This window comes from Nerophis ophidion, linkage group LG23, assembly GCF_033978795.1.
Source record: "Nerophis ophidion isolate RoL-2023_Sa linkage group LG23, RoL_Noph_v1.0, whole genome shotgun sequence".
Taxonomy (NCBI): Eukaryota; Metazoa; Chordata; class Actinopteri; order Syngnathiformes; family Syngnathidae; genus Nerophis; species Nerophis ophidion.
In genome coordinates this window covers 33,123,669-33,148,071 of record NC_084633.1, presented here as the reverse complement: position 1 = coordinate 33,148,071, position 24,403 = coordinate 33,123,669, and the positions used below count along the sequence as shown (strand labels likewise).

At 38.1% G+C, this 24,403-nt stretch overlaps 1 protein-coding gene and 1 long non-coding RNA gene across 3 annotated transcripts; one reads left to right on the top strand and one right to left on the bottom strand.

The window, feature by feature from the left end:
• Positions 1-204: 204 nt before the first annotated feature.
• On the bottom strand, positions 205-19,756 carry si:ch211-237i5.4 (insulin-like growth factor-binding protein complex acid labile subunit). 2 transcript variants are annotated; one of them, XM_061884210.1, is made up of 7 exons: positions 19,452-19,756; positions 14,003-14,392; positions 13,796-13,941; positions 11,463-11,631; positions 11,236-11,398; positions 4,160-4,312; positions 1,162-1,272 (listed from the first exon to the last, which is right to left on the bottom strand). In XM_061884210.1, exons 2-6 carry the CDS (start codon positions 14,306-14,308, stop codon positions 4,203-4,205), a joined length of 894 nt encoding a protein of 297 aa, XP_061740194.1. In that variant the 5' UTR covers positions 14,309-14,392; positions 19,452-19,756; the 3' UTR covers positions 1,162-1,272; positions 4,160-4,202. The 2 variants fall into 2 exon arrangements, with proteins under 2 accessions (XP_061740193.1, XP_061740194.1); XM_061884209.1 differs by lacking the exon at positions 4,160-4,312 and having other exon boundaries at positions 205-1,272; positions 19,452-19,733.
• LOC133541109 (uncharacterized) lies at positions 9,595-14,893 on the top strand. Its single transcript, XR_009803796.1, has 4 exons — positions 9,595-9,670; positions 9,762-9,829; positions 13,757-13,920; positions 13,994-14,893. It is a non-coding gene; the product is annotated as an uncharacterized LOC133541109 (long non-coding RNA).
• Positions 19,757-24,403: the final 4,647 nt, after the last annotated feature.

Genomic DNA, 24,403 nt, shown 5'->3' with positions numbered 1-24,403 from the left:
ACCAAATAAGGACATTTATTTACCGCAAAATGTATTTCTAATGCAATACTTTCCAGAAAATATATATTACAACACATCTATCAATGAAATAAACTGAATATAGCAGGGGTGCCCACACTTTTTCTGCAGGCGAGCTACTTTTCAATTGACAAAGTCAAAGGGATCAACCTCATTCATATGTAGAATTTATATTTATTTATTTAGGGAAGAGACATTTTTGTTAACAAGTTAAGTGTTTAATGATAATACAAGCATGTTTAACACATATAGATTCCTTTCTTTCATGAAGACAAGAATATAAGTTGGTGTATTACCTGATTCTGATGACTTGCATTGATTGGAATCAGACAGTGTTGACAATGTCCACATTTTTGAATGAAGGAGAAAAAAAATCCTCCTTTGTCCAAAACCACATGAAAATGTTTGGTTTTTGGCATCTTTTTAGTCCAGCTTCCATATTTGTTTTTATACCCTTTACAAGAAATACATTGGCAGAAAACTCCGCAGCTTGTTAGCTTGTACACGCCAGCTTTCTGCTTTCTGAGACTCTTATTTTGTTAGCGCAGGTAGGATGAGGCAGGGCTTTTATTGTGAAGACAGGAACCGTGCAGTCGGTCTCTAGAGTTTTGACAGCAGGTACGGCGCGAGAGTGAATAAAAAAAGTGTTTCTCGCCTTCCTGTCGGTCATTTTTTCTTAATAATGTCGCAGCAGCCAGCGTCATCTCACAGGATCCTCAGGTGCCGTGAATGTCAATCGAGCGATGTCTTAGTGAATAATGATGATCGCTACTTTTTAGGTCTATTTTTTTTTAATGCTTGGCTGGCAATCGACTGACACGCCCTCCACGATCGACCGGTAGCCTGCGATCAGCGTAATGGAGATTCTTTGTATATAGAATATTGAATACAATATTGGTTTGTAGTACATGAGTAGCAGTATTGCAGTATTATTATCTTGATCTTCTCATGATGGAGGACTGTGACTTTGGTTCTGGGGCTCCGTGTCCCAACTCTTGCCGTTGTTCCTCTTCCTGTTCCTTTCCGCCATGACCACGGCCGCCACCACCGTGACCAGCACGGTGACGGTGATGACGAGCACGGTGGCGGTTTCTGCGATGCACAGCCGGCTGTCCACCCAAGCCAGTGAAGCCCCAGACAGCTGCGGCGGGTCGTGGCAGGTCACGTTGGAGTAGTCGTCGACGTGGAGATGACGGACGTGCAGGATCTTGCTGAAGACGCGGTGCAGGTCGCAGTCGCAGCTCCAGGGGTTACCTGACGACAAGAAGGTTAGCGATGAATGCAGGGATGTGAACTTTTACAGTCTCCTCACGTAAACATTGAACGTTGCTGATGGAATGACAATATGGACACGGGACGCCCATTAACACTATTTTTCAACTATTTTCACACTTATTCTCATCAAACTGGAATTTAATTTATTGCATCATTTGTATTATGAAAAGCTAATAGGAAATAAGTTGTTTAATAATTAATATTTTAGTTCAAATGAACAAATTTACCATACTGAAAGCATACAGTTACACAATAACTGTATTAGAGCAGTGGTTCTCAACCTTTTTTCAGTGATGTACCCCAATTCACATTTTTTTAATTCAAGTACCCCCTAATCAGAGCAAAGCATTTTTGGTTGAAAAACAGAGATAAAGAAGTAAAATACGGCACTATGTCATCAGTTTCTGATTTATTAAATTGTATAACAGTGCAAAATATTGCTTATTTGTGGTGGTCTTTCTTGAACTATTTGGAAAAAAAGATATAAAAATAGCTAAAAACTTGTTGAAAAATTAAACAAGTGATTCAATTATAAATAAAGATTTCTATACAGAGAAGTAATCATCAACTTAAAGTGCCCTCTTTGGGGATTGTAATAGAGGTCCATCTGGATTCATGAACTTAATTCTAAGCATTTCTTCACAAAAAAAGAAATCTTTAACATCAATATTTATGGAACATGTCCACACAAAAATCTAGCTGTCAACTTTGAATATTGCACTGTTGCATTTCTTTTCACAGTCTATGAACTTACATTCATATTTTGTTGAAGTATTCAATAAATATATTTATAAAGGATTTCTGAATTGTTGCTATTTTTAGAATATTTTTAAATAATCTCACATACCCCTTGGCATACCTTCAAGTACACCCAGGGGTACGCGTACCCCCACTTGAGAACCACTGTATTAGAGTATACATACTCGCAATTCCGGGGGCTACGTTCCAATGCAAAAAATAGATGGAAAATGCCCATTTTTGATGGTTAAACACAAGAAAATGCCTCTCACAGTTCTTAAAGACACAAGTTGTACACATTAGCAGACATTTACAGACATACAGAATTAGGGATAGTTACCTCTCTGTTATGTTACCAATATGTGTGTATATGTATGAGGTAGATCACCTCGACTTGGTCATTTACTAAGTAATTGATAAACGTTGAAAAACTTATTGGGGTGTTACCATTTAGTGGTCAATTGTACGGAATATTTACTGTACTGTACAATTGACTAATACAAGTTTTAATCAATCAATCAATCAAATCAATGAATGCCTACTGAGGCTATGGTGCTGTTAAGTTATTGTGGCTCAATGTGCCATTTTTAAAATTTTATTTTAATGTACTATTATTAAAAAAAAAATTGGTACCGTTGCGTACCGGTACCAATTTTTTTTTTTGTTGGTGTTCGTGTTGTAATAGTAAGTGTTAATTTGTTTGATTATAAAATTTCCTAATTTCGTTTGATATTTAACACCGAGTAGTTAATAATAACTTTGCTGTCCAATTGTTACACTTCTGAGTCTCATTTGCAAGTATACATTTATTTCAGTTTGTTCTTGGTGTGGTGCCGTCATCAGGAAGTAGTCTTTGCCTTTAAGTTGAACGTGCCAGAGCTTGCATTTTGTTGCGCTGTTTTCCTAAAAAGTGTATACCTTAGGTAATATACTAGGAATGGGTACCAAATCCGGTACTTTTCTGGCACCAACCAAATCCCGCCGGGCACTGATTCACATAAAATCCAACAATGCCGTGCTTCGGCACCAGGGTTGCGTGTGACATCACGTCCTCTTTACAGTTTGGCACTTGGCGATTACTCCAGCTAAATAAAAGCGGACTCAGCAAGTAATGCTGACTCTAGGTAATGTTGCCATTTTCAAAGCCAACAAAGAAATTTACTCAAAAAATGCTTCAACGTCAGTTAAGTAAGGCTCCATTTTTCCAAAAATTGCTAGCTTGATGCTAATATACATTGGCTTTGCTATTGACATGCTAATAATTAGCATTAGCGATTTTACATGGCCAAATTTGTTGATGAAAAATACAGTTAAGATACACATTACAACCAAAAAGCTGGTGTGTAAAAAGTCCAGAGGTGGGTAGAGTAGCCAGAAATTGTACTCAAGTAAGAGTATTGTTACTTTAGAGATTTATTACTCAAGTAAAAGTAAGGAGTAGTCATCCAAATATTTACTTGAGTAAAAGTAAAAAGTATGTTGTAAAAAAACTACTCAAGTACTGAGTAACTGATGAGTAACCTGATTACGGAAACAATGCACAAAAACAAAAATAGCAATGAGCAAATTCAGAGCCAGGAATATCTCTTAAGCAACTAAAACAATAATATATATTTAATAGTACATTAAAATAAAATTTAAAAAATGGCACATTGAGCCACAATAACTTAACAGCACCATAGCCTCAGTAGGCATTCATTGATTTGATTGATTGATTGGATTGATTGATTAAAACTTGTAATAGTAGATTGCACAGTACAGTACATATTCCGTACAATTGACCACTAAATGGTAACACCCCAATAAGTTTTTCAACGTTTATCAATTACTTAGTAAATGACCAAGTCGAGGTGATCTACCTCTTACATACATACACACACATATCATTTATACACACACATATTATATATATATATATATATATATATATATATATATATATATATATATATATACACATACATACATTTATATATATACATACATTTATATATACAGTATATAATTTATATTTATTTATTTTGCCGTTTTTGTTCACATGTTGAAGGTGTTTTAATGAATATACATGCATGTTTAACATATAGATTCCTATATTTCATAAAGACAAGAATATAAGTTGGTGTATTACCTGATTCTGATGACTTGCATTGATTGGAATCAGACGGCCGTTTTCAAATGGAGGAGAAAAAAAGTTCCTCTTTTCTGTCTAATACCACATGAAAGTCGTTGGTTTTTGGCATCTCATCTGTCCAGCTTCCAGCTGAGTAGTTCAAGCAGATATCTACAAATCAAAGGGGTCTGGGTTCAAATCCCACCCAGGTCCATTGGTAACTATGAAAGCTCCAGCGGCAAGAATAAATATTTTACCTCGTTGTTTACTGAGACAGATTCGCAAATAAATATGTCATTGGGGCCCGAAATCTATCCCTAAGACGTCCAAGGATAGCTGAATGGTAAAGCAGCTAACTCCCAATCCAAGAGTGCAAGGATCAAATCCCTGCCAGGTTCACTGGTAACTATGAAAACTCCGGCAGCAAGAGTACATGTTTTATATTATAGCTCACTGAGACAGGTTCGCGATTAAATATGTCATTGGGGCCCGAAATCTTGTCTAAAGAAGACCAGGGATAGCTGAATTGTTAAAGCTCCTAACTCCCAATCAAAGGGCACTGGGTTCAAATCCCAGGCAAGTTGATCGGTAACTAGGAAAGGTGTTGTTTTGTATCATAGTTTACTGAGACAGGTTATCAATTGAATATGTCATTGGGGCCCAAAATCTGTCCATAAGAAGATCAAGAATAGCTGAATGATTAAACAGCTAGCCCCCAATTAAAGGGTCCTGGGTTCAATCCCAGTCAAAAGAAAAATAAATGGGAGGATGAATCCTCCTGACTAGCTGCAATTGAATAATAAAAAATATAAATGATGAATAATTGGATGATGGAAAAAAAGATAAAGCATAATTTTAATAAATGATATGCAATTAACTTTTCTTAATAGTGTTTTAATATTATCCATCCTTCTTTTTATTCATCCAATCTTTTTTTTCATTATCATTATCCAATTGAAATTTTTTTCTCTCTTCAATTATTCCAATTTGTTGTACTTATTGGTACTTTTTTTTTTTAATTAACTAATTGACTATTTGTTGGTCGGACCGAGGAGAGCTGATTGGTCAACACTCACACTGATTAATTATTCATGTTCCTATTCCCACCCATCCCAGCCAGGAATTACCGATGGTACACTTACCAACTTTAGCCTCAGCACACAGGAGGAGCTAACCCCCGAAATTACCCTTAGACTTTTGGACTATAGACTATTTGTTATTATTATTACCCATACTTACCTTTTTAACTATAAGTTAATTAACCAGCTACCACTTAGCTTTACTTTGTGTGGGGGAGGTGATGCACCCCCACATTTTCCGGCGTTCCCCCTCTTTGGCTAGGGAAGCCGATCGACCTGACTGGGATTGAACCCAGGACCCTTTGATTGGGAGCCAGCTGTTTAACCATTCGGCTATTCTTGGTCTTCTTATGGTCAGATTTCGGGCCCCAATGACATATTCAATTGATAACCTGTCTCAGTAAACTATGATACAAAACAATAGCTTTCCTAGTTACCGATCAACTTGCCTGGAATTTGAACCCAGTGCCCTTTAATGTGGAGCTAGCAGCTTTAACCATTGAGCTATCCTTGGTCTTCTTAGAAAAAGATTTCGGGGCCCCAATTCCATATTTAATTGAGCACCTGTCTCACTACTGAAAAAGAAACACTGAGTCCTTACTGAGATTTGAATCCAGTTCCCCTTGCTTGATGGCCAACAGTGTTAACCACTCAGCTGTCCTGGGTCTTATTAAGCTTTGAATTCGGGGCCCTAATGACAAATGTAATCAGGGACTTCTTTCTCACTCATTTTACCAAAACTAATGGAGAGGAAGTACTAGCAGACATTCCATGCAGTGTAGACCGACATAAATCGCACCCAGAGTTAAGTTGCTCTCACTACTGATGTTTGGACAAGTGTAGCCTACCTTGGCAATACATGCCACTACATTGGAGACTCGAATATGAAGTCAATCTCCCTTACCACCATGCCACTAGAGGAAAGACATTCAGCATCCAACATTGCAGAATGGTTGGAATAGGTAGTAGCCAGGTTTGAAATTCCCCTAAGCAAAATTATTGCTATTGTGCAGGACAATGGTGAACTTTATAAAAAAAAAAAAAACATTTTTGTTACACTTGCCTTGTTTTATTTGGCAAGTCGAAAGGACATGGTGCCAGTATGCTGTTTTTTTAAATAAAGTATTGGAAATGTTAGAAATTTAGTTTGTCTCTTTTATCCGATTATTAATCGATTAATCGAAGTAATAATCCACAGATTAATCGATTATCAAATTAATCGTTAGTTGCAGCCCGAATATATATATATATATATATATATACATATATATATATATATATATATATATATATATATATATATATATATATATATATATATATATATATGTGTGTGTGTGTGTGTATACAGTGGTGGGTAGAGTAGCCAGAAATTGTACTCAAGTAAGAGTACTGTTACTTTAGAGATTTATTACTCAAGTAAAAGTAAGGAGTAGTCATCCAAATATTTACTTGAGTAAAAGTAAAAAGTATGTTGTCAAAAAACTACTCAAGTACTGAGTAACTGATGAGTAATCTGTTCGTTTAATAATTACGGCAACAGATAATGCACAAAAACATAAAAATAGCAATGAGCAAATTCATAGCCAGGAATATCTCTTAAGCAACTAAAACAATATTATATATTAAATAATAATACATTAAAATAAAAAAATTAAGGCAAATTGAGCCACAATAACTTAACAGCACCATAGGCTCAGTAGGCATTTATTGATTGATTGATTGATTGATTGAATGATTGATTGAAACTTGTATTATTAGATTGTACAGTACAGTACATATTCCCTACAATTGACCACTAAATGGTAACACCCCAATAAGTTTTTCAACGTTAATCAATTACTTAATAAATGACCAAGTCGAGGTGATCTACCTCATATATACATATACACACATATCATATATATATATATATATATATATATATATATATATATATATATATATATATATATATATATATACAGTATATAATTTATAGTTTTTTATTTTGCCGTTTTTGTTGAAATGTTAAAGGTGTTTTAATGAATATACATGCATGTTTAACATATAGATTCCTATCTTTGCCCTGCGATGAGGTGGCGACTTGTCCAGGGTGTACTCCACCTTCCGCCCGATTGTAGCTGAGATAGGCGCCAGCGCTCCTCGCGACCTCGAAAGGGAATAAGCGGTAGAAAATGGATGGATGGATGGATTCCTATCTTTCATGAAGACAAGAATATAAGTTGGTGTATTACCTGATTCTGATGACTTGCATTGATTGGAATCAGACAGTATAGTGCTGATAATGTCCACATTTTCAAATGGAGGAAAAAAATGTTTCCTCTTTTCTGTCTAATACCACATGAAAGTCGTTGGTTTTTGGCATCTTATTTGTCCAGCTTCCATATTCGTTTTTATACACTTTACAAGAAATACATTGGCGGCAAACTCCGTAGCTTGCTCGCTTGTTAGTGCTGGCTTTCGTAGACTCTTATTTTGTTAGCGCAGGCGCGATGGAGTGGCGCTTTTGTTGTGAAGACAGGAACTGTGCGATCAGTCTTTAGGCTTGTGACGGGAAGTACCGTTGAAATAAAAAGTGTCTTTTTTCCTTTATACTTTTGATTGATTGATTGCAACTTGTATTAGTAGATTGCACAGTACAGTACATATTCTGCACAATTGACCACTAAATGGTAACACCCCAATAAGTTTTTCAACATGTCGGATTCGACGTGTGACGGTCACGTGACCGCCTGTTTTTGTTTGATTGGTCCAACGTCACCAGTGACTGCATTTGATTGGTGAAACGCAGGCATGCGTAGTTCCTACTTTGAATGCGTGTCTGACAAAATGAAAAAAACAAAACGTGCATTAACAGATCGATAGAAAAAAAGTAGCGAGTAACGAGCTGATTGTAGATAAATGGAGCGGAGTAAAAGTAGCGTTTCTTCTTTATAAATATACTCAAGTAAAAGTAAAAGTATGTTGCATAAAAACTACTCTTAGAAGTACAATTTATCCCAAAAGTTACTCAAGTAGATGTAACGGAGTAAATGTAGCGCGTTACTATCCTTCTCTGAAAAAGTCCAACTCTAACAGTATTAACACTTTGTTGGGCGCAACAAAAGACTAGACAGCAAAGACTGAACTGACCAACACAGCATCAACTATAAATTACTGCTGTCTAAAGTCTTGGACATGAAATAAATACTGTATCTAGGGATGGGTACCGAGTTTGGTACTTTTATAGGTATCGACTTAATTCCATCGGGACTACAGAGTACTGATTAACATAACTTTGAGTGGTACCATATCTTGGTACCTTCGTTGCACGTGACGGTTGCAGACTGGCTCAATGAATTGGCAGGGAAACAGCCGTTTTCCTACATTTTTAAATGCGCTAGCGTTATGCTAATTTACATTGGATTTGCCATAGACATGCTGCTTAATAGCATTATCAATTTTACATGGCAATTTTAACATTAACCCATTTGAAAATGAAAACTACATCTAAGATGTATGTTACAATCAAATAGCTGGTGTGTAATAAGTACAATACTTACATTATTAACACTTTGTTGTGCGCAACAGAAGACTAGACAGCAACGACTGAACTGACCAACACACCATGAACTATAAACTACTGCTGTCTAACGTAATTGAGATTCAGAAATGTGACAATAAAATAAGATATAGCAACTGGACAACAGTTATCACAATCAACTCATTTTAAAATTTTGCATTAACAAATGTTTTCATAAAAAAATATTAGTATTTATTAACACACACAAAAGTACCAGAAATTGGTACCTTTGAGTACCAGTATTACTTCCCAGGTAGCGGATATTGGTATCGTATCTGTCGAAATGTGAACATTACCAATCCCTTTGTTTACATATCAGCTGATTGTAACATGTTGTTAGTTAGATCTAGCTTTGGTTACTAAATTCGGAGGTGTTGAAATCGCCATGTAAAATAGCTAATGCTAATCAGCAGCATGTATGTAGTATACAAGGGCTTCAGGCACCTGCCAGTCAGAGTTCAGGGTTAGCTGCACCGAAAAAGGCAGAGCTTGAATGCAGCGTGTAATGCCAAAACCTTTGATCTTCAGCGTACATTCAGCCACCTTTGATGCAAATGTAAGTTAGAACCTGCACTTTGAAGTGATCTGCTTTAGATAACCTCCCTGTTGGAGCCAAATTTCCTCGTTTGTTTATGTTGTTTTTATTTTGTTTTCTCTAATTGATTGCTGGCCTCAGTTCATGCTGAATTTCCTTTTCGTCCGATTGCTCCGCCCACTTCCTGTTGAGAACCAGGAAGTGTTGACAGGGATTGGACTGTTGCTATGGTGCGGTTGCCATGGTAGCCTCCTTTTTAAATGGGTTCAGCTGGGAACACTTGGGGGGCGATTGCAAGGAGGACAAACAGTTTTTGTGTGTTGTCAGGTCTCGCTGCTGTGCCATTCAAGGTCAGCATACAGAATGTTATATGACCTATATTTGATTTAATTTTTATAGCTTGGAATAAACGGATTGTCATATCCAAACATATCTTTACAGTACTGGACATTCAATAATTTGCACGCGTCAAACTGGTCAACACAGTCGCCCTCAGTATCAGCCCAAAGGTAAGGGCTGTACACGCACCTTGTGTCCTTTTTTGGTCAAATATGTTGTGGTGGACAAACGTCGAGGGTGATTAACAGTCGACACTGGCCAAAGTATTTGACATTTAAATTGTTGTGTTCACTAGGTTTTAGTAGATTATTTTTCTAATGTTTGTTTTTGTAGGATTGTTTTACTGTGCACCATTTTAACCTGTCACTGTTTTATTCATTAAACATCAAATGTTTTACAAACCCTTTTTAACTTAGTCACTTTGCACTTTAATTCAATTAGTGGGATTGTGAAATAGTTTAAATAATTAGTGTTGCTTTTATTTTAAGGCTTGGTTTTATTTTGCATTGTTTTCCCCTATATTTCTTTACTGTGGGAACATTTGTGTTTTTATTCTATTTCAGTCTTTTATTATGGTACTGGTTTTAATTCAGTAGTACTGTTAAACTGTTGCCTTTTAACCACTAAAAGTGCCTTGTCTTTTCCATGTGAGATAAATGTACCAAACTAAAGTTCAGGCTCCTAGTTTATTCTGGCAACCTGTTTTAACTGTAAGAAGAAAGAATTATATTTTTATATAGCGCTTTTCTCAACTGACTCAAAGCGCTTTACATTGTGAAACCCAATATCTAAGTAACATTTTAAAACTAGTGTGGGTGGCACTGGGAGCAGGTGGGTAAAGTGTCTTGCCCAAGGACACAACGGCAGTGACTAGGATGGTGCAAGCGGGGATCGAACCTGCAACCCTCAAGTTGCTGGCACGGCCGCTCTACCAACCGAGCTATACCGCCTAGAAACAGCTAGTATAGTTCTAGCTGCTTCTAGAAAAAAATCAGTTACAACTACTAAACATATTATCCAACATAAATTAGCATCACGCTAGCACATTTTTAAAAGTGGAGCCTTATTTTTGAACGCTTTCTATCAGGCATGCTTGCTTTGTTGGCATGGATAATTGCTACAAATACGCCAGTTTTTCCCACCTAGTGCTTGAGTCAGTGTCAGGTGTGCAACCACACCTGACGTCGTGTGCAACAAAGGTATCGAAATGTGGTTGATTTTACTTGAAACAGTACCCCCTTAGAGAAGTAATTGGATGGGTACCTATAAAAGTACAGAATTCGGTACCCATCCCTTTACAGATGAAAAATGTGACATGACATAAGAGACAGCGCCCTCTGCTGGATGAATAGCTGCAGCTTTCCTTTTTTTTTGTCAAACAAATTTAAGATACCATAAAAATGTTAAAATTTGAAGCAGAGAAAATAAATTAGCAAATTGGAAATGTGGAATGGCAGGTTTATGTTTTTCATTTTGCTGGCAACACGAGTATAGTGAAGATATTTGAGGCACACACCTCTAGTGGATATGACAACAACAAAAAAATGTGTGATTTTGATAAGAGTAGCTCCACTACCTGCCAGTTGGATGTGTGTAGCAGTTGTGTGCAGACTGAGCAAGGTTTTGAATTTCAAGTGACGCAGGTTGTTTCCCCCCAGGGCGAGAACTGCCAGGCTGTAGAGAGACGCCAGAGCATTGGTGTCGATCTGAGAGATGTTGTTCTGACTCAGCTGGAGCACCTACACACACAAACATATACATCATAGTCTTGTAACGGCCTAGCTGACGTATGATGGTCTTCACCTCGAGTGCAGGCATCATGTCAAGGCTCCCTTGTTGCAGGACAGCCAGTCTGTTGTTGTGCATGTAGAGTTGTCTGAGTCTCGAGAGGCCCCTGAACACACCGGGGCCAACTGACACTAAACAGTTATGACTGAGGTCCAGTTTCTCCATGTTGTCCAGGTACTCAAAGCTGATGGAAGAAATGTTCAAAATATTAAGGGCCTGATCTACTAGGAACAAAACACTATGTGCTAAACAGCATATAACATAGTGTGTGCGTGTAGATTTTGATCTACTAAGACTGCGTGCTCATTTGAAAAATGAGCAGACCTTCTTATTTAAATGACATTTTTGCATGTACGCTGCAGCTTTCACCATGAAGACACTCATTTACTGCAAATTCATGTTATACACTTGCCCGTATTTTTTAATAAGGAATAATCTAAAAACACTCTTCTTAAGCTATTAAGAGTCTTCACCACTTATTTACACAGAGAAATTTTTAAACTATTGTTTATGCTACGCCTCTGGTGTGTGTTGTGAAATACGTTGAAGTTAAAGTGAAGTGAATTATATTTATATAGCGCTTTTCTCTAGTGACTCAAAGCGCTTTACATAGTGAAACCCAATATCTGAGTTACATTTAAACCAGTGTGGGTGGCACTGGGAGCAGGTGGGTAAAGTGCCTTGCCCAAGGACACAACGGCAGTGACTAGAATGGCAGAAGCGGGAATCGAACCTGCAACCCTCAAGTTGCTGGCACGGCCACTCTACCAACCGAGCTATGCCGCCCCAAGTACCAATGATTGTGACACACACACTCGGTATGGCGAAAGTATTCTCTGCATTTGACCCATCACCCTTGATCACCCCCTGGGAGGTGAGGGGAGCAGTGAGCAGCAGCAGTGGCCGCACCCAGGAATCATTTTTGGTGATTTAACCCCCAATTCCAACCCTTATAATCTGCGCCTTTATCATAATTTGAATGTGGTAGAAGCAGCAAATACACATAGCTAACCTATAGTTGTGTAGATGTCATGATGGCACGCCCGCTGAAAAAAAAATTTCCTCTTCACTTTTCCTAATTTTTTCACATATTACGATGTGGAACACGTAAATCCACACCTCATTGTTTTCGCGTCCAAAATTCAACTTCCTCATCTCACAATGAGATGCATCTGATTGGCTTCTTAGCTAACCATCACCCTCTCTCATACTGTATTTGACGCTGTTGATGGATGTATTCCGAACTAGTCCCACCTATTTAGAAGATTAAATTAAATATGAATGGATTTTGTTTCGTTTTACATTTTTGTCTCGTTTTTATTCGTCAACACTGGTTGATGGGGAAAGATTATGCTAGTGCAGTGGTTCTCAACCTTTTTTCAGTGTTGTACCCCCTGTGAACATTGTTTCAATTCAAGTACCCCCTAATCAGAGCAAAGCAGTTTTGGTTGAAAAAAAAAGAAGTAAAATACAGCACTATGTGTTCAGTTTCTGATTTATTAAATTGTATAACACTGCAAAATATTGCTCATTTGTAGTGGTCTTTCTTGAACTATTTGGAAGAAATATATACAAAAATAACTAAAAACTTGTTGATAAATCAACAAGTGATTCAATTATAAAGATTTCTACACATAGAACTAATCATCAACTTAAAGTGCCCTCTTTGGGGATTGTAATAGAGATCCATCTGGATTCATGAACTTAATTCTAAACATTTCTTCACAAAAAAAAAAAATCTTTAACATCAATATTTATGGAACATGTCCACAAAAAAAATCTAGCTGTCAACACTGAATATTGCATTGTTTTATTTCTTTTTACAGTTTATGAACTTACATTCATATTTTGTTGAAGTATTATTCAATATATTTACAAAGGATTTTTGAATTATTGCTATTTTTTGAATATTTAAAAAAAATCTCACGTACCCCTTGGCATCCCTTCAAGTACCCCCAAGGGTACGTGTACCCCCATTTGAGAACCACTGGTATACTTGTAATATATTATTTTTTTGAGTATATCAAAATGTACTTTGTCAACTTCAAAAAATGTCTTGTCCCTACGTAAAGCCAGCCTTGGTTCGTAACCCGAAAAGTTTGCAAACATAGGGGTTTGTAGATCCGGGTTCCACTGTGTAGCTCTGGAAAACCCCTAATTGGGACTGATCCAGTTACAGCAGTCTGTGAATATTCTCACCCGGGTCAATATGTTCTCAGAGCATTGAATCGATCGCAACGGGGCTGTTCAGGTTTTCTGAGGAGACATTTTAGCCTCTCAACTTTGTGCCTTTTGGCTCCGTCTCCCAGTGTTGAAAAGACGGAGTGATTGAGTATCGCCAGGAGCACCTGAATGCAGACAGATGACATAGGCGGTTGTGTTGAAGTCGCAGATTCCTGACAGCAGACAGACTTGTGGAGAAGTCAGCAGGGAGGCTCGTGAGCTGGTTCCAGCTGAGATCCAACTTCTCCAGGTAGGACAGTGAGAAGAACGCCTATGGAGAATCGTTAAAAACGTCATTCCTGGTTTTTAACTCCCTTCTTCAGATTTCCTACCTGTGGCTGAATGTCCCGTATCTGACTGTGGGCCAACAATAACACTCGTAAGGACCACAGCCCACTGAAGGCCCGGGTGCAAATCTCGCTCAGGTTGTTGCCTCCCAGCTCAAGCAGCCAGGTGCCGTGTGGGAGACCCCTGGGAACGTGCTCGAGGCCCTGGCTGTTACAGTCCACCAGGTCAGTGTGTTCGTGACAAAGGCACTGACGAGGGCACAGTCGCAAACACGCCACGGAGGGGAAAAGATAAGGAGGTGGACAAAATGTGAGAAGGAGTCCAAGAAGGATAAAGAACAGGGGACTCATGCTTCTTGGAGAGACCAGGAACCTCTCATGTGAGTATTTAAGTGCACTTCACTTGATGTTTACACGAAGTCAGCATTGTGGCACCTGTAATAGAGGATCATAGTTTAGTGTCGTATCACAATTGCAATGTCAACAACCGCCTGTGTCGACGGACATCAAAATTTGGCTGTGTCTTTAGAAAGTTTCTTCCTTTGAGACTGCATTTATTTATTTCCAAAGTAAACACATCAGCTTTCACACTGCACTCTGAATAAATTAATTATTCTGCCCTCACTACAAGTTTCCACTAGTGTGTGTAGCTAAACAGATAACAAGTATCACATTTGCAATGTCAACAACCGCCTGTGTCGATGTGAGTCAACCAATTTATATGGTACCGGTCTGGTTCTATTTTTTTTAATGGTTCTTCTTTGCTGTATTGCTATCTTTTAGCACAGTTGTAACGATTCGTTGCAATAACGACAGTGATTTCCACTGTTTAAGGTTCTATTCCCCAAAGCCCATGTTAAAAAATGAGTTCCTGCTCTAACAAAAATGCCATCAAGCATTGTCACACTATCAACATATAGGTATGAATTCATGAAAAAGGACAGATTAAACATGAATTCATCACAGCAAACAATGTGCATCAATGTGACCATGGAGACATATTAGAGAACATTAACTTAATAACTAATCACAACCTAAATACAGTGGGGCAAAAAAGTACTTAGTCAGCCACCGATTGTGCAAGTTCTCCCACTTAAAATGATGACAGAGGTCTATAATTTTCATCATAGGTACACTTCAACTGTGAGAGACAGAATGTGGAAAAAAATCAAGGAATTCACATTGTAGGAATTTTAAAGAATGTATCTGTAAATTATGGTGGAAAATAAGTATTTGGTCAACCATTCAAAGCTCTCACTGATGGAGGTTTTGGCTCAAAATCTCACGATACATGGCCCCATTCATTCTTTCCTTAACACGGATCAATCGTCCTGTCTCCTTAGCAGAAAAACAGCCCTAAAGCATGATGTTTCCACCCCCATGCTTCACAGTAGGTATGGTGTTCTTGGGATGCAACTCAGTATTCTTCTTCCTCCAAACACGACGAGTTGAGTTTATACCAAAATGGATACATGGATGATACAGCAGAGGATTGGGAGAATGTCATGTGGTCAGATGAAACCAAAATAGAACTTTTTGGTATGAACTCAACTCGTCGTGTTTGGAGGAAGAAGAATACTGAGTTGCATCCGAAGAACACCAAACCTACTGTGAAGCATGGGGGTGGAAACATCATGCTTTGGGGCTGTTTTGCTGCTAAGGGGACAGGACGATTGATCCGTGTTAAGGAAAGAATGAATGGGGCCATGTATCGTGAGATTTTGAAACTTTTAAAAATTTTGAAAATTTTCAAAACCTCCTTCCATCAGTGAGAGCTTTGAATGGTTGACCAAATACTTATTTTCCACCATAATTTACAAATAAATTATTTAAAATTCCTACAATGTGAATTCCTGGATTTTTTTTTCACATTCTGTCTCTCACAGTTGAAGTGTACCTATGATGAAAATTACAGACCTCTGTCAACATTTTAAGTGGGAGAACTTGCACAATCGGTGGCTGACTAAATACTTTTTTGCACCACTGTAAGTTCCTTGCCAAATAAACTACTATTTTGCACTTGGTATTAGAGCTGAATGATCCTCCTATCGGATTATAACTACATGATAGTCTAGGTCCTTGGTGATGGTTCCCTGGTAACATACCTGATATGTGACATTTAGTACCTCATTTGATAATACCAGGAATGCAGGATCAATGATATCTGAAACTTTGTAATTATTAAGTAATGATAAATGAATTAATTCAAATTGCATTATTTAAATACTATTAAATGAATACATTTAGGATAAATGGTATCAGACACTGATATTTATTTGATGAATTCAAGTTAAACAAAATCATACACGGGTACTTATTAAATTATTTCAGGGTAAATATATCAGCTGCTTTAGTATTAATTACATAATAAAAAAATTAATTAATTTAGAATGCTTTACATATACACTGGGATGTTTATTAAAAAGAAGTAGATTTAATGACTTCAGGTTAAATTATATCACTGTGGTATTTACTATATTTCTTCAGGATAAATCATACCAGACACTGTTTTAATAATAATAATAATTATACATAAATAAAGGTAAATAATATCAAACACAGCGGCACTTATTAAACATTACCAAATTAATTCATTTAGGATATTATATTAACCACTGTGATGTTTACTTAATAATAATGATTCAGGATAAATTATATCAGACAATGCTATTTATTAAATTAATTTGGGGTAAATATATCAGACATTGTAATGTTTTTTAAATAAGAGTAGATTAATTACTTCATAGTAAATGAGATCACTGTGGTATTTTTTAGAATAAGTCAGGATAAATTATACCAGACACTGTTATAATATTTAAATGATAATAAATGAATAGAATCAGGATAATTATATCAGACATAGCGGTACTTATTAAACAATAAGCTAATGAATTAATTTAGGATATTATATTAAACACTGTAATGTTTATTAAACATAAAAGATTAGGTAATTTAGGATGAATGATATCAGACACTGTAGTATGTAATAAATATGAATGCATGACTGAATTCAGGATAAATCATATCAGCGATTGTAGTATTTATTAAATATTAATAAATTACTGAATTCAGGATAAATTATATCAGAGATTGTGCTATTTGTTAAATAAAAATTAATTAATGAAATCAGTATAAATATCAGTCACTGTTTTTTATTACAAAAAATAAATGACTGAATTTATGATAAATGATATCAGACATTGTGGTATTTATTAAAATGTTAATGATTGAATATATTATATCAGAAGTTGTGGTTCTTAGAATTATTTCTCTTCCATGTAACATTTAATCACCATATGCTACTCTTGGTTTTTATCAGAACGTTGGTTAAGTTCCTTTCTCAAGTCCTTCCATAGTTATATTTCACATACTGATTTGTATCTTCTATGACAATACGGTATAAGTATATAAGAGGATCATATAGAATGATTGGAAATGCGTTTTTGTGTACTCTAACGACTACCCCAGAACTATTCAACTACATAATAAAGAGGGCTGCAGTTTCAAGAGCCCAAGGTCTCAGGGGCCGCACATTAAAATGTTGATGCTACTTTAGAAAGTTTCTCTGTAGGTTTTTGATTGATTGATTGTTTGAAACTTTTATTAGTAGATTGCACAGTACAGTACATATTCCGTACAAATGACCACTAAATAAATGGTAACAACTTTTTCAACTTGTTTAAGTCGGGGTCCACATTAATCAAATCATTGTAATATTCAATTAACGGTTTTATTCCTTTGAGACTGCATCTACTTATTTACGAAGTAAACACATCAGCTTTCACACCGCACGGTCAATAAATTAATTATTCTACCCTCACTACTACTTTCCAGCGTGTGCAGCTAAACAGATAGTTAACAAGTTCAGTTGAGGATTGATGTTCCTTCATTTGAAATATTTTTCTTCCTCAGCTTCATTTCTTTATACGTCTTCCTTTATTTAGGTTTTTAAGACTAAAAATTGAAATATTACAAAAGTCCATTGTTTATTTTACATGAATATCTATAGTGTATGTTGCATACATAAAATAGATGGTTTAGTGTTAATACACACAGTAAACATTGCACACAATTGCTTAACACAATTAAACCTAAGGTGTAGCTTTATCGCCCTCTGCTTTTTTTTTTTGTTGTTTTTTCCAAGATGGCGCTGCTGTAGTGGCTGCTGTAGGCAGGAGCTCTGTGCTCTTGTATCATCCTTTTGTGTTTCCCTCTTGTTTTCATGTGTTGTTATATTTTTTTGCCTTTTGGTCCGGGACCCTTTGGGACTGTGTGACAAGGGGTTTCACTTTCGTGACCTCTGTGGTGCTTTTTTTGTGGACTTCTGGATCTGCCTCCCGGGAGCCTTTTGGCCATGGAGACCAGCTGCTGGGTGTCTGCCACACCGGAGTCCGTTTGGGGGGACTGGAGGAGATGCGGATGAGGGGACAGGGCTGCGGAGCTGGCACTGAGCACTGGGACGGAGAGGCTTCGCGGTGTCTTGGCTGGGTGAGCAGGTGTCGGACACCCCAGTCTCCTTGGACGTATCCTCGCTCATCCATTCGGACTGGACACTGGCCGGGAGTGGAGTCGGCTGTCTTGGTTGCTTTGTTGGGTCTGCTCCTGTCTCTGGCCATCCTCCCTCCACCCCAGCAGACGATGGCGTGGAACACCCCAGAGGCCACCACAGTGGATATGTTTCTTTTACTTTTTATTCATAGCTGTATGTAGAAGTGTCTGGTTGTATCTGCTGCTTTAATGTCTTTAATGTCCTATGTGTTCTTTGATGTTTGATGTTTCCCTCCTACTCACATGTAAGAGGGATGTGTACTATGGCTATGAGTTGTTGTTTTTTTCCCTTGGCCTCAGCCTGCACCCCCTCTCCAGGGCCCAGGCTAAGACCGATTTTTTTTAATTTTATTTTAATCTTCTATTTTTTTCTCCCCCCCTTGTTTACCTGTATCTCATCTTTTTTTGTAAGGGGCGCTGGAAGCCGGCAGACCCGTCAGCGATCCTGTTCTGTCTCCCTTTTAATATTTGTCTGATCTTGAATGGGATTGTGCTGAAAATTGTAATTTTCCTGAAGGAACACTCCTGACGGAATAAATAAAGTACTATCTAATCTAATCTAATGTGTTTAACCAGTTTTGATCACCAGAGTTAAACAGCTAAAAACTACACGACCACAAATACAAAATACATCAAAGTCAGTAATTTCAGTACATTCAAACTTTGTTACGTTTACGCTTTTAAAAGTCAGATTTTCACGTTTTATTTTGATTTTTTTCAAATTGGCAGCCACGTTTCCGTCATCCTACCCCAGGGCAGCTGTGGCTACGAAAGTAGCTTACCACCAGCAATGTGTTAATGTGGACTGATGGGTTGTCAGTGTCGTACGCTGGAAGTCATTGGAAAAAAGTGCTATATAAATCTAATCCAACAGCATTACAATTATCAATTGATACCAAGTTTTCTTGCTTTTTACAAGAATTCCGCTTTCCAAACCCCGGCTTACCTTTGCTCGGAAAGAACTCCTCTTCGGTGCAAAAAGCGTCCCAGAGTGCATGTCACAGAGACAAAAACAGATGCCCTGGAGCGGGGGAGGGAGACAGAATGATGATGACGTGAGAGAGTCAGTCATCTGTGTCAGTAATCCTATAATCCTTTCCAATCACCAAATGTTTCCTCTTATCCACTAAACTGGCATCTCTGATGTTTTCATCAGCCCTCTGCCGCCATTACACCACAGCACCCCCCACGGGTTCTCTTAATGCCGCTGCGGTGTCCCGTCAACCATCTGTTTCTCGGACTCTTGTGTTATATAAAGGCAGAATCCGATGGGGTGCACCTGACGAAGCCTTTTCACGCGGCACGGGTTCCACCCCCAATTCCTGCTCTGAGATATTTTAAATTTGACTTTGCAGATGTTGGAAAGGTGGAGTCAAATAACAAAACAGATTGACGGAATCGTCTTTGAGTGAAGAGTTTTTGAAATGCCCAGAGTCACACCTATGATAGCCAAATATTTTTAGGGCTGTCGAATAATCAGATTAATCACAGTTATGAATTAATCATGATTAATCACAATTCTTAGCTATGTCTGATCGATGATTGCTTACTCCTTGAAATAACGGAGTAAACGACCGGCCACGCAAAAAACTAAAAAGTATTGTATAAAGAAAACACAATGGGAAGCAGTTTTTTTTTTTATCCGGGATAAGTTTGAGGATTAAGTCCAGATACAGTGGGGCAAAAAGTATTTAGTCAGCCACCGATTGTGCAAGTTCTCCCACTTAAAATGATGGCAGAAGTCTGTAATTTTCATCATAGGTACACTTCAACTGTGAGAGACAGAATGTGAAAAAAAAATCCAGGAATTCACATTGTAGGAATTTTTAAGAATTTATTTGTAAATCATGGTGGAAAATAAGTATTTGGTCAACCATTCAAAGCTCTCACTGATGGAAGGAGGTTTTGGCTCAAAATCTCATGATATATGGCCCCATGTATTCTTTCCTTAACACGGATCAATCGTCCTGTCCCCTTAGCAGAAAAACAGCCCCAAAGCATGATGTTTCCACCCCATGCTTCACAGTAGGTATGGTGTTCTTGGGATGCAACTCAGTATTCTTCTTCCTCCAAACACGAAGAGTTGACTTTATACCAAATGGATACATGGATGATACAGCAGAGGATTGGGAGAATGGCATGTGGTCAGATGAAACCAAAATAGAACTTTTTGGTATGAACTCAACTCGTCGTGTTTGGAGGAAGAAGAATACTGAGTTGCATCCCAAGAACACCATACCTACTGTGAAGCATGGGGGTGGAAACATCATGCTTTGGGGCTGTTTTGCTGCTAAGGGGACAGGACGATTGAGCCGTGTTAAGGAAAGAATGAATGGGGCCATGTATCATGAGATTTTGAAACTTTAGAAAATTTTGAAAATTTTCAAAACCTCCTTCCATCAGTGAGAGCTTTGAATGGTTGATCAAATACTTATTTGAATGGTTGACCAAATACTTATGGCATGTGGCCAGATGAAACCAAAATTGATTGATTGATTGATTGATACTTTTATTAGTAGATTGCACAGTTCAGTACATATTCCGTACAATTGACCACTAAATGGTAACACCCCAATAAGTTTTTCAACTTGTTTAAGTCGGGGTCCACGTTAATCAATTCATGGTACAAATATATACTATCAACATAATACAGTCATCACACAAGTTAATCATCATAGTATGTACATTGAATTATTTACATTATTTACAATCTATTTACAATAGAACGGTTAACTTTTTAGCACGATGCAAAGAAGACTGTTAACTTTTTAGCACGATGCATCCCCATGGTAATGTACCGTGCTAAAAAGTTAACCAACTTCGTAGTACTCCATATCTGGACTTCATCCTCAGAATTATCCTGGATAAGAAAACCTTGCTTCGCAGTACAGGCCGGAGCCGTGTATAGAGAGAGTATGGCCAGCTTGGTTGCAAAGTTGGGAGCAAATATGGCGCCCTGGAGTCGCGTGAAGGGCTTTTGACTAATCAGAGTACGGCCAGACGATCTCCTAGCTGATTGGTCAAAAGCCCCTCATATTTGCTCCAAACTCTTTTAACTGAGTGGGTCATACTCTCTATAATCAGGGCTCTGGTACAAGCCGGAGACCAAACAAGTTGTTGGGTTTGGTCTGGAGTGGGCAGATTGATTTAAATATTGATTCAGTCAATACTAAGGGTGGTATCGTCAGTCCTAAGTCGATACTATAGCACAGGGGTAGGGAACCTATGGCTCTAGAGCCAGATGTGGCTCTTTTGATGACTGCATCTGGCTCTCCGATAAATCGTAGCTGACATTGCTTAACACGATAAGTAATGAATAATTCCGCTGGTAATCACATTGTTAAAAATAACGTTCAAAAGACAAGACATTCTCATGCATTTTAATCCAACCATCCATTTTCTATCGCACCTGTTCAAGAAGTCGCATTAATGGTAAGAAGTGTTATATTTATTATTGGTTAGCTTTAGAATAAGTGAATTATATTGTGAAGTGAATTATATTTATAAAGCGCTTTTTCTCAAGTGACTCGAAGCGCTTTACATCATGAAACCCAATATCTAAGTTACATTTAAACCAGTGTGGGTGGCACTGGGAGCAGGTGGGTAAAGTGTCTTGCCCAAGGACACAACGGCAGTGACTAGGATGGCGGATGCGGGGGTTGAACCTGGAACACTCAAGTTGCTGGCACGGCCACTCTACCATCCGAGATGTACTGCTCCAATAACAACGTTATTAAAAAGAATAAGTGCCTTATTCTCTAAAAATGTTGGTCTTACTTAAAAATGCACACATTTAATTGTATTCAGTGTTGAAAAATATTATATGGCTCTCATGGAAATACATTTTAAAATATAGCCGCTGCTCCTTCACATCGAGAGGAGCCAGATGAGGTGGTTCGGGCATCTGGTCAGGATGCCACCCGAACGCCTCCCGAGGGAGGTGTTTAGGGCACGTCCAACCGGTAGGAGGCCACGGGGAAGACCCAGGACACGTTGGGAAGACTATGTCTCCCGGCTGGCCTGGGAACGCCTCGGGATCCCCCGGGAAGAGCTAGACGAAGTGGCTGGGGAGAGGGAAGTCTGGGCTTCCCTGCTTAGGCTGCTGCCCCCGCGACCCGACCTCGGATAAGCGGAAGAAGATGGATGGATGGATGGGCTTTCATGGCTCTCTCGGCCAGAAAGGTTCCCGACCCCTGCTATAGCATGATAAAAAAAGAGAGCAGGACAGTAGTTTTTGACTATTTTGAGCTGACAATTGTATGTAATACAAGCAAAAAGGGGAAATATTGCATTATTTTGTTATTGTTACTCTGACTTATTCGGTGTGTTTAGATCAGTGGTTCTTAACCTGGGTTCGATTGAACCCTAGGGGTTCGGTGAGTCGGCCTCAGGGGTTCGGTGGTGCCTCCGCCGCTGAGGGCAAGACACACCCAACTCATCGTGTAAATAAAAACTTCTCCCTATGGATAGCCCCAAACAATTTTCCCTATAATTTGCAGGTGTGTAAATTGTTGTGAGTTCATGCACTGTGTTTGTGTTGTTCTTTGAACAAGGTAATGTTCATTTTGTGCACAAGTAAAAAAAAAAAAAAAGTAACTGTTTTGAATTTGAAAAAAAAAACACATTTTATTTTTCACTAAAGAAGGGTTCGGTGAAGGCACATATGAAACTGGTGGTGTTTGGTACCTTCAACAAGGTTAAGATTACACACACATATATATTGGGGCTGCAACTAACGATTAATTTGATAATCGATTAATCTGTGGATTATTACTTTGATTAATCGATTAATAATCGGATAAAAGAGACAAACTACATTTCTAACATTTCCAATACTTTATTTAAAAAAATAGCATACAGGCACCATGTCCTTTCGACTTGCCAAATAAAACAAGGCAAGTGTCACAAAAATGTTTTTGTTTTTTTTATAAAGTGCACCATTGTCCTGCACAATAGCAATAATTTTGCTTAGGGGAATTTCAAACCTGGCTACTACCTATTCCAACCATTCTGCAATGTTGGATGCTGAATGTCTTTCCTCTAGTGGCATGGTGGTAAGGGAGATTGACTTCATATTCGAGTCTCCAATGTAGTGGCATGTATTGCCAAGGTAGGCTACACTTGTCCAAACATCAGTAGTGAGAGCAATTTAACTCTGGGTGGGATTTATGTCGGTCTACACTCATGGAATGTCTGCTAGTACTTCCTCTCCATTAGTTTTGGTAAAATGAGAGAGAAAGAAGTCCTTGATTACATTTGTCATTAGGGCCCTGAATTCAAAGCCTCGTAAGACCCAGGACAGCTGAGTGGTTAACACTGTTGACCATCAAGCAAGGGGAACTGGGTTCAAATATCAGTAAGGACTCAGTGTTTCTTTTTCAGTAGTGAGACAGGTGCTCAATTAAATATGTCATTGGGGCCCGGAATCTTCCTCTAAAAAGACTAAGGATAGCTGAGTGGTTACAGTAGCTAGCTCACAATCAAAGAGTGCAAGGATCAAATCCCTGCCAGGTTCACTGGTAACTATGAAAACTCCAGCAGCAAGAGTAAATGTTTTATATTATAGCTCACTGAGACAGGTTCGCGATTAAATATGTCATTGGGGCCCGAAATCTTATTTAAAGAAGACCAAGGATAGCTGAATGGTTAAAGCTGCTAACTCCCAATCAAAGGGCACTGGGTTCAAATCCCAGGCAAATTGATTGGTAACTACGAATGCTATTGTTTTGTATCATAGTTTACTGAGACAGGTTATCAATTGAATATGTCATTGGGGCCCGAGATCTGTCCATAAGAAGACCAAGAATAGCTGAATGGTTAAACAGCTAGTTCCCAATCAAAGGGTCCTGGGTTCAATCCCAGTCAGGTTGATCAGCTTGCCAAGCCAAAGAGGGGGAA

What these genes read in the sequence shown, in the direction of transcription:
- si:ch211-237i5.4 (XM_061884209.1), bottom strand. Translation starts at nt 14,308, where the DNA reads ATGAGTCCCCTGTTCTTTATCCTTCTTGGACTCCTTCTCACATTTTGT. An exon ending in TACGGGACATTCAGCCACAG is followed by an intron (nt 13,942 to 14,002) that starts GTAGGAAATCTG and finishes GATTCTCCATAG; the next exon opens with GCGTTCTTCTCACTGTCCTA. An exon ending in TACACACATCCAACTGGCAG is followed by an intron (nt 1,273 to 11,235) that starts GTAGTGGAGCTA and finishes TCTTGTCGTCAG; the next exon opens with GTAACCCCTGGAGCTGCGAC.